At 37.7% G+C, this 11,344-nt stretch overlaps 1 protein-coding gene across 1 annotated transcript; it reads right to left on the minus strand.

Annotated features, from left to right (window-relative positions):
* Window positions 1-121: 121 nt before the first annotated feature.
* On the minus strand, window positions 122-10,543 carry dnajc18 (DnaJ (Hsp40) homolog, subfamily C, member 18). Its single transcript, XM_084137665.1, has 8 exons — window positions 10,052-10,543; window positions 6,654-6,849; window positions 6,430-6,575; window positions 4,537-4,749; window positions 4,118-4,230; window positions 2,783-2,892; window positions 1,765-1,937; window positions 122-1,465 (listed from the first exon to the last, which is right to left on the minus strand). Exons 1-8 carry the CDS (start codon window positions 10,191-10,193, stop codon window positions 1,341-1,343), a joined length of 1,218 nt encoding a protein of 405 aa, XP_083993791.1. The 5' UTR covers window positions 10,194-10,543; the 3' UTR covers window positions 122-1,340.
* Window positions 10,544-11,344: the final 801 nt, after the last annotated feature.

Below are 11,344 nucleotides of genomic sequence, written 5' to 3' on the forward strand. Positions count from 1 at the left end.
AAGTGCTGTAAAACTAAAATGATCAATTATGATACTGGCTCTTCCTGACAATTCTGGTCAATATTTAGTGAATTCAACATAGAAGCGTACAGCTTTGAAGAATCACAGACCACAGAGAAACTCCCGTTTGATTAATGTTTTATTTAAGCGGCACAAAACGCACTCAATCCAAACAAAACTTCCAACAGTTCGCGTACTGCATGGAAACAAGATCACAATACCATTAATGGCACAAACTCTCCACAACACAACCGATACTCTTCCTCTATTTCATCTCGAATAAGGATGCCTCCTGTAGCGCTTCTGAACATCTCGCGCTCAAATTTGTGCTAAAGATCAGTATATGCTATAATATATAGAACATAGTGTTCAGTGACATGAAGTAAAACATTAATTGTAGTTCAAAGATGCTGCTCAGTAACGGTTATTTGCCTATTTATAATTACTGATATTAAACTGTGCGGTTAACAGCTTAGAACACTAACAAGGAAGGGAGAATGCATGGATGGATGCATGCAATACACAAGAAGTTAAGACAAATAAAGTGCCAAATACTAAATAAATAAATAAATCAAATACTGCAGATTTATAAATCCGAGGTAATGGCGTTTAGCATTTCTGTCAGTGTGCTGGCCATTTTTACTTTTATCAAAAAAAAAAACAAAAAAAAAAAACAGTTGCCTAATACCTTTTCATCTCCAAAACATACAGCACCGTAACAAATGACCGAACCATTATTTTAATGTACACACGTTTTTTGTACATTTGCACTTTTTTTTTTGCTACGTCCAGAGAGCTTTGAAAAGCTGTAGTGGTTTATATCCCTGTTTTTGAGAAGTGTTTGTTGTTTCAAAAACAAAATAATTAGCTTTATGTCCTATTAAAAGTTATAACTATTGTCAAATGTAATTCACAGCACAAATTCAGGAAAAAGAAATGAAATATGTTAATTTAAATAAGTTAAACTCCTATAGAGAATGAAGCTTAAATGCGTCTAATTAACAACAATCACTAGCTTTAATCCTGTCGGCCAGCCTGGAGCCGGTGCTCCTTAATGTAAGGAAAAAAAATACCAGGCTCTCGCACGAATTACCCTCTTCCACACGTGGTTGTGCATCGCAGCTGAATCAGATGCTTGAGCATCTCAAAGGCCTTCAGATTTCACCCTATTAACGGATGAAAGGCACAAACGCTCAGCTTGGGCTACTGGCTAGAACACGTATTTCCCTGCCTTTCTCCTTCCCAAAAAAGGTGACCCACCCGATTAAACTGAAATATGTAACTGATACTAAAAGCTCTTTGATTAGGCTGACCATGCTGTCTGGGAGGGCGACGATGCCTCACTCTCCTTTCTGTCGGCCCATGAAGCGGTGCAGCTTTTCACAGTGATCCAGTTTCATGGTTTCAGCCTTCTGCTTCAGCCGCTCGTCTCGGTACAGCTGGCCCAGGTTAGTTAGATCAGATTCTAAAACAAAACGGCTCAGCTTTAATAATAGAGCTTTATATTACAGCAGGGCTGCCAACTCTCACGCATTCTGCATTCAGGATATATATATATACACACACACAAATTAATCGATACTGAATTGAGATTGAAATCGAATCGCAAGCTTATGAATCAAAACGGGAATTTTATCTCAGTACCCCCCCACCCCATCCCATCCTAATTCTCACTCCAAGCCGAACTCAAAAGTTTGCAGCCCTGTATTACAGCTGTGCAATTTACAGCTATTACTAAAACTAATGGATGAGAAGACATCTTACTCTGTTGCTTCTCTTTCCAGCAGCTGGTCTGTAGGTGGTCAATATAATCGCTCTCAATGGTCTTCTCCAGCTCGTCCAGGGCAGCACCGTGGTACTCCTTCTCAAAACTCTTATCCACATAGTATGGCACACCCATGTGCTGGGTTTCTCTGGACACCACTAAACCCATGGACCTATTAGACGGAGAGTATGTCAGTTCTTACCTTAAAGCATATGTATCATTTCATACATCATTTTCATTTCATCATTTCATGATGCATACTGCATCATTTGACTAGTCTATGGTGAAAAATGTTTGTTGACCACCACTTTTTACATGAATAGAAGAGACGATGACGAGACAACACCAACGTCATTAAACGATAACTGTGACTATAACAACATGCAATATCATTGACAAAAAAGACGAGACTAACATTTCATTAAAAAAAAAAACAGTTTTTGTCAACAAAAAAAAAAAGAGGAGACAATATTTACAGACTGTTTTTAACAAGCCTCTATGAGCTTTCATGTTTGCAATTGCCAGATGTCAAGAGTTTTGACTTCTCTGTTAAAAGGATAGATTTTCTACCTGGTGTTTTACTTAACATTTTCAATCTGGCAACCATGTGCATGCACTCTCTCTACCTTCTCAATGATGAACTGTAATAAATCCAAACATGGATCTCGATTATAATTGCGTCATTATAATTGCAGTCTTTTTCTGCTGTTTTTTTTTATTTTATTTTTCTAAAAACATTAATGTATTAATTATTGGAATTACTTCCATTTAAATGTTCTTGTTTTATAATGTAGACAATGTGTTAATTTATATGCTAAATAGCCTATAAAAAATAAGGAAACTAAATAGGTCAAATAAACCATGAGTATGAGCTGACATTCTCTTGATTTCTGCTTGTAGGTAAACTTAATACGTTTACCTATAGCTTGACTTAATACGATAAAAAATACAAAGTACATTTGACACTAAGACTAAATTTCTAAATAGCTGAGAAAGTTAGCAGTAGGTTTGACTCACGGTTTGTAGAAGAGGCTGTAGGGAGGGTTGGTGGCCATCAGCTGAGTGAACACAGAGATCAGAATGAGCACCAGCACCGGCAGCAGCTGCAGGAGAGCTGTGAAGTTGTTCTACATGAAGAGAAACAGGAAAAAGTATTGAGACGGGCCATGTTTACAATATAACAATCAGAAACTGAATAAAGGTGCGGCCACATTAACAAAGTTTCTGTAAAATTTTGCAGGCATGGTCTGTTTTCAATAGTGTTGCGATGTGTGAAGCACAGCATAGCCACTTTCAAACCCAGCAGCTTTCTGTTAGTCAACAAGGCGGATTTCTGTTGCAAGATCTGCGTGATGAAAACTTTGACCCTCAGACAAAATTCCAGACTGCACGTATTCCTATTGAAATGACTGGATTTCACTCGTGAAAATTCACTGAACGGTAAATGTGACCCACCTTAAGACGGTGTTTTATGGGTTATGACACAACTCTCATGTCTGGATCTTTTAAATTATTCAGAAATGCAATTCATACATACAGTGACTTGAATATGCCTCTTGTATCATGAACATGTTTTTAATTTCTGAACTAAAATTAATTTGGATAATTTAAAATAGTTTTTAAGGTGATACACCTATCCTATATATATATATATATATATATATATATATATATATATATATATAATATTATATTATATTATATTATATTATATATATAAAGCCTCACTAAAAGGATGAAATTGAATTGAAAACCTTACATATTTTATTTAAATCTAATCTATTATCATTTCTTATGAAAATATTTTAACAAAACTGCCTTATTAAAAAAAAAATTAAGCAAAATGCATCTACTGAACCAAAGTCGTGTGGTAGAACCAACAAGAAATGATATCGCAGAGAACATCACATGATGTGTCAATGTCCTATGGTTAAACGCCTAAAACTTGATGAGATTGTCTAATTCATAATTAATTTGATTAAAAAAAAAAACTTTTTACCTTGAAAGATATACTTTTATATAACATTTTGGAAAATAATGATTAAGATGTGTACACTGAAATTTGTTTTGAGATGTAATGAGATTGTTACTTTTTTATTTGATGATTACACATGATGTAAACATGATATATATATATATATATATATATATATATATATATATATATATATATATATATATATATATATATATTATTCAAAGTCATATGAAACCCACAAATCCATACAAAGAGTAAATTTGTTTGTAATACCTTGGTACACGTTTTTTCATGAACACTTATTAGTGGATTGGTCTTGTTTTAGCCCTTGACCTGTGTCCACACATGATTAGGTGACTGTAGGATCCTCTCACCTGACTGTGGCTCTCCTCCACCTCTTCCTCCCGTCTCTCGTACGCACGGCGTCTGCGGGGCTGGTAATAATGAGCGTATGAAGCTCCACGGTTGGTGTACACATGGATGTTGCCTACATGAGGAAAAGGATTGTTTGTTCTTTAAATGTGTGAGAAATCTTTAGTTTATATTAATTACTGGAGCAGATAATTGTGGTGGACACATTGCAAAAGAATAGCAATTGGCAAAATTCAAATATGCAAAAAAAAAAAAATGAAGTAAATCATTCTATTTAACCAATTAGAAACTAAACTACATTTCAGAAATGCACAAATGTACATTTTTACAGGGTGAAATTTGAGCCAAGGTTTAATACTTCAAATCCAGTTTTATAAACAAAACTATTTAGTTAGTTATAAAGCTTCATAGAGGTTCAGACCTGTAGGAAATCTGCCCCCGAAGAAGATGTTGAAGAGCTCCTCAGGGGAGATGTCAGCCTCGAAGTCTCTGCCGAAGGAGCGGTGGTGGCCGTACGCATGACGGGCTTGGGCTGAAGTTTGACTGGATGTCTCTGCAGGGCCCTGGTCCCCACATTCATCATATTGCTGCCTTTTCTCTGGGTTACTGAGCACTGCATATGCATTGCCTATTGCTGAATAGAGAACAGGATTAGAGAAATCCAAATATCAAAGCTATATGAATTTTATATTTACCAAGGTTGCAATTATTTAATGAAAAACACAGTAGAAACAATAATATTGTGAAACATTATTACAACTTAAAATATTTTTTCTATTTTAAATTATTTTAAAATGTCATTTATTCCTGTGATGGCAAAGCTGAATTTTCAGCATCATTCCTCAAGTTTTCAGTGTCACATGATCCTTCAGAAATCATTTAAATATGCTGATTTTAAAGGGGTCCTATTATGCCCTTTTACAAAGTCTTGATCTTGTTTTTTGGGTGTATTAGAATATGCATTCATGATTCAATATTATTTTTCACATATTTCACATTATTCAGCACCTCTCTCCCCAGTCAGGCTCAAACGCGCCGTTTATTTCCCTCCTTCTGAAATACGAAATGTGCTGTGATTGGTTAGATGGCTCAGTGTGTTGTGATTGGCAGCGCTAAGCACGTGTTCGGGAAACGTCCCGCACCTCCATAACTGCGAGCTCTACTCAGATGTAAATATAAAGGATGGCGTAAATTTCAAACGAATTCAAGCCTGATTCAGATTTTAAAAATGTTAACAAACAAGAGAATCGTCCAGAAAGGATTCCATGCATGGACTTTGCAAGCTCGGATTTCACAGGACATTTTAGAGTGGTGTGTTTTTTTCATTTTTTTTTTTTCTTATACATTTTAGATATGATGTTAAACACCATTTAATCATGATATTTGTCGGAAAACTATGGTAATACAAATTTTCCTAAGGGATGGTGAACCGTCTTACAAAAGCTACAGTAAACACTATATCAACACTTATGTTGGCTAGCAGGCTAGCAGAGGCAAAGCTTTGCCATTTGTTTACATCACAGCAACAACATAAAAAAACTAATTAGAACTGTTCATAGAAAACGCAACTACAAAAAACAACAGATTGTCCCGACAAAGTGGGAACTGCTCCATTTCAGGAGAAGCTTTTGTGTGTAGCCGGCATTGAGGTTCTGGAAGCTGTTCTCCGTAAAATGTGCAGCACACAGATAAATGTTGGGATTATAATGTTCAGAAACAGTGTTTACATTTTTTTTAACCACTCTAAGTTCGTCAGCTTTAGGAAGGTCGAACAAATGAGTTTTGGAAATGTTTGGAAACAGCGTCTCTTGGACAGCGACAACACTGTCTCCTCTAACGCAGCTCATCCAGGCCTAGTCCCCTTTTCTTACGTATTCTGTGGGCGGGGATTATTTAAATTAGTAACATTGTGACTTCATAAAGCCTGGAAAAAAATGCGTTGTAGTCCAAATGAGTCATTCGTTGTAGTTCTTGTAAAGTGGATTCTGTTAAATAAAATATCTCTCTTTGGAGTGGACTTTGAGTTTTGTAACCTTGCAGATCTTTTTTATGCTCAAACAGCAACATTACAGACTAACTAAAGTTAAAAAAAGTGTAGAGCATAATAGGACCCCTTTAAGAAACATTTCTTATAACTATCATCAATGTTGAAAACAGTTGTGCTGCTTCAGTTTTGTGGAAATGTTTTATTTTTTATAAATAGAAAGTTAAAAAGGATTTAAGATTTTTTTGTAACATGGTAGAAGTCTTTACTGTGACTTTTGATCAATTTAATGCATCCTTACTGAAAAAAAATATATCATATAGCATTTACCTTTGAAAGCATCGGTCGCTCCAGGAGCGCAGTTCTTATCCGGGTGGAAGCGTAGTGCCAGCTTCCTATAAGCTTTCTTTAAGTCCTCATCATTGGCATTCTTTGGCACCCCCAGAATTTCATAGAAGTCTCTGCATCTTTTTATCCTGCACAGGTTTAGGAAGTAAATAAATTAATAATGACTTAATTTGAATGTTTTTGGGTGACAATTCCTCTGTCAGTACCTGAGCACTCCTTGCCGCTGCTCCTCGGTGTAGCTCTTCTTGTCGTCACTGGACCCCTCGGCTCTCTCTTGGCCTCTGATCCGCTGATGTGGAGCTGGGCCGTCTTCATCGGAGCTCCTCCAGCCAGGTGGAGGCGTGAAGGTGCGCTCATCTTCAGGGGGAGTCCCACCATTCTTCACGATGGCATCAATCAGTACTAACGAGAGAAATTGGGAATCATTTCACATATTGTTGCATTGAATGTAGTGACTTTTAGAACCAGCTTTTACTTGCTTACTATGTATTAAAAAACAACAACTATATATTAGTATTAGGACTCCACAATTACGACTTTTTCTGCTGGTCCACTTGGTCGGGATTGCTAAGAGACAGTTATCAGCTCCAAACGTGACGAGAGTCCCGCGGATATAAAAGGAATAAGGACATTTCATTCTGCCGAACTACACGCAAGTGCAGAATTACAACACACAAGTCAGTTTATTAGACAAATTAAACTTGTGAGGTAACGCAGCGCTGTTTCACTTGGTCTAACATTACACTAGCACACTAAACTGTATTTAAATGTGTTGAAATGTATGTTAACTTAGTTTGTCTGTATGAGACTAGCAGTAAGCCAATCAACATTAGAATAACATACAGATCATATTCTGACATTTTATCATTGTTGAACTATAAAACATTGATTAGGTTTTATGTAAATGTGCTCACCTGTTTAATAAAGTCATGTAGGAGCGGTCGAAGTCTCGGACGTGGAGCTCTCGTTTATATACTGTCTATGGGAGCTCTCGGCATCTCGAAAACACCGCGCTAATATTGATTCTCGTTTTAGTTCTCCTTTTTTATCCAAAGTCTGCTTGCCATGGTCCATAATGTTTGAACGAAACAACAACAGCGTGCAAATAGACATTGCGAACTACACATTTGTGGTTGCTATGGCAGCACGAGCGGAAACCAGGGACAACGCGGATATGACGCCATTGACGGTGACAAAACGGAAATAAAGAAACGGGACGCGTCTTCGAATTAAATTACAAATTTCTCCTGGTTTGAAAGTTGTTGGAAACAGTCGGGATAATGGAAGTACACAACTAAAAAAAATATATATAACATAGATATAGTGACTTTTGCTATTTTTAAAGCAAAAAAGTTACATATTGTGCCTTTAAAGTCAGCAAGGAACAGAAACTGCGATAGTCTTTTCTTTCCTACTGAGACACATATCCCTGTGAAACTTCTAGAAAAAAAGAAAAGAAAAAAAATCTATGGAGGGACTTGATTTTGTTCATCAGGAATTGATTGGATGGTTGTGGTTTGCTATTGCTGTGTTGTCCCGCCCTCACACCAGTTAACACGTCATCAGAAAGAGGTGCAGCTGCAAGAGGGAGGGGAAGTTATTTAGATTAAAGAATACAAGGGCAAATTTAACACTAGAACCGCCAGGGGTGGTTGTATACCTAAAACCGCCAGCAGGTAAAATTTACCCATGCACATGACATGACTAATGTTTTGATATGGCTAAAAAACATAGCCTATGTCACTGTATTAAGCCACTGTCTTCACATATCTAGAGTCATGAAATTATTATTTTTTAGTCATCAACTATAGCTGTGTCCCAAATGACGCACTATGCACTATATACACTATATACTCAACCGTGTAGTGTATGAACTTTATAAGTTTATTTCGTCTTTCAACGTCGAAGTCTGAAATCGACCCCTCCCCTGCCGCTACGTAATTAAAGCTGTGACAGTTGAGTGCATAAAGTGTCCAATGTTCCACACTTCGTTTTTTCGGTTAAACAAGTGCATCATTCGGGTACTTAAAGTGCACTTTTTCTTTTTAGAGTTTTCAGTGTGAACGCACTACTCGCACTATTTATACTACAAAATGACGTAGAATAGTGCACAACTACGTGATTTGGGACGCGCCTTATTTTTTTTGTCCTGTTGTTTTATGTTCAAGGCTATTTTAAGCAGGCAACACTAATCACTTTTCATAACTCTGAATATAGGCTAAACCAGCCTGCAATGACAACAAGAAATAGAAGGAAATAAATACATATTTGGATGGTGTAATATTATAATAAAATGTAATTTATCACTAAGATAACCCATGTTATTCAAATGACTAAAAGACCCTAAATAGACAATAATGAGCAATAATAAATCACCGCACAGCATAGGATGTATGATGCAACCTAATTAATGAATTTGTTTAGTTATATCATTTATAATTTGAAAAAGAGAACAATAATACCAATAAACTTTGGGTAATCATTCAAATTGATTTATTCATTACATCATAGATTGGAACCACATGAGGGTAAACAATACATACGTTTTTTTTTTAAGATTGGATCACAAGGGGTGCGTGTCTAACAAGATCAGCCTCCACTGAGAGGCATCAAAGCTTTCAAAACGTCCTATGTCAGATCTTTTTAGGTTGCATAAATTAGGTCAGTCAGAACAGGGAACACTTCCCATAACACCTGATGTTACATCATAAGAAGAATGGCATCTACGCTAATATTAGTCTCTCTGTTTATCCCGAGGTTACCTTAGTCTGCCAAATCTGGGCCGTATCCGGATCAGATGGAGGACCAGTGCCTAAACACAACAACAATGCAGCACAATGCAACTAGTCTCTCCCCTATGAAGGCTTTGGCACGACAGCCAATGGCACAGATCCTCATCCAAACACGTCTCCCTAACAGCGAGATGAATCCAATCTTCAACCAGATGGAACTGGATTCAATATTTTGAATGTTCTGATCCCAATCTGACTTCTGACCTGTAAAGCTATTACAGTTCGTTGGCCTGAAAAGGACTGGTCCCCAGACTGAGCCTGGTTTCTCCCAAGGTTTTTGTCACCTTATGGGAGCTTGGGTTCCTTGCCTCTGTCACCTCTGGCTTGCTTATTTGGGGACACTTAATATTCAACAATATTATTGATATGCCTGCATTGACACCATTGTATGAGAACTGAACTGAGCTGGACAATGACGTCACCGTTTTCTCCAGAGAAACTGTATAGATAACTTAACTAAATTAATTAATGATTTTTTTTTTTTTTTTTTACAGTGGAAATGAATCAACACTGAACTTACTTCAACTGGACAATGCTGCTGTACAGCCAAAACAATATTTGTTTAATTAATTTCCAGTTATCACCGTGAAGCTGCTTTGAAACCGTATTGTAAAAAGCGCTACAGAAATAAAAGGTTACTTGACTTGATATCAACCAGAGAGTGAGAGACCCAGACCCAAACCCACCGCTGACCTAATGACAGATTGTATAACACACAACATCCAGACGCTGCACTTTCTATTTCTATTCAGCACACTGACCAACCAAACACACCTGATTTGTCAATCAAACAACAGCAGCATGATACAAACCTCTGGCCCGGGTGCTGGGGTAGATCTTCTGCGCCTCGTACAGCAGCTGCAAGGCTTTCTCTTTGCGTCCTGACCGCAAGCACAGCTTGGCTTTCTCTATCAGCCTGTCGGACTCCTCTTTGTCCATCTCAAACATGGTCATTTCAAGCAATGACACCTCAAACCCGCATTAAATGACTTGCCAATTAACTAAGTGAAGCAAAATAATCAAAATAAGTCTTGTCTGGGTGTAAAAAATGACTCGCGATGTTGTTGACATCAAGCTAAATCTTTTGCGCTATGCTAATGCAACCACAACAATTTAACTTCCGATTCTAGACATCTTCCGCACTTAGATGACACCTCTACGACGCGACTTAATCGTATATGAATTTATTATCAAAACTATTCATGTTTGACCCTTTGGCTTCGTCACTGTAAAATGTGCGAGAAAGACAGAAATGCAATACTGCTTGCAACCTCCATCGCTAACCGGAAGCGGACGCGCGTGGTGCGGGACTACAATCCAAACAGCCAATCAGAAAGCGACAATCCTTGCCGTAAAGGGCATGAAGGCAACACGCTATATAATCCTAAATCAGGGTTCACCAATCTCGGTCCTGGAGGGCCGCTGTCCTGCAGAGTTTAGCTCCAACCAGCTCCAACACACCTGTTTGAAAGTTTCTAGTATGCCTAGTGAGACCTTGATTAGCTGGTTCAGGTGTGTTTAATTGTGGTTGGAGCTAAACTCTGCAGGACAGCGGCCCTCCAGGACCGAGATTGGTGAACCCTGTCCTAAATGGTACCCGGCGTTAAAGGCAGGGTAGGTAGGACTATATAAAAATAAAAGATCCAAATTTGTTAAAACTTTCTATATATATCAATACATAATTAAAATGTAAGTACTCTGAAAAAAAGAGTATAAAAATCAAGTGACTCTAGACCGTTTAATCTGTATTAAACACAGCTCATTATTTCGATTCGGGACGAATCAAAGGATTGGCTTAGGCGACTGTCACTCTCTCTCGCAACCATGGCAACCACCCTTTTGCCACGGGATCTGCCCACTTGCGCGCGCACGTTTGATTTGAGGAATTCGAGAGGCACGGAACCTAGGAATAGCAAAACAATGGCAGAGAAAGAGCAATCAAAATTCACATTACCGGCATGCAGTTAGTGAAGGCAAACAAGGCAAAAAAAGAAGACAGTACAAGAAAAGGTAATGAACAAAAAGTCTTTGGATAATCAAAGAAATAAAACGCGTGTCAATATCATCGTGGCTTTCCAGCGACCACCCCGTCCTCAGCCTCTACT

This window comes from Abramis brama (genome assembly GCF_963993115.1).
Source record: "Abramis brama genome assembly, chromosome: 15".
NCBI classification, from domain to species: Eukaryota; Metazoa; Chordata; class Actinopteri; order Cypriniformes; family Leuciscidae; genus Abramis; species Abramis brama.

Bases quoted from the DNA above. Each gene is read 5' to 3' on its own strand.
- dnajc18 (XM_084137665.1), bottom strand. From the start codon at position 10,193: ATGACCATGTTTGAGATGGACAAAGAGGAGTCCGACAGGCTGATAGAG. The intron at 4,750-6,429 runs GTAAATGCTATA...TTCTCTATTCAG, and splicing joins AGCGACCGATGCTTTCAAAG to CAATAGGCAATGCATATGCA. The intron at 2,893-4,117 runs GTGAGAGGATCC...CTCTTCATGTAG, and splicing joins TGGAGGAGAGCCACAGTCAG to AACAACTTCACAGCTCTCCT.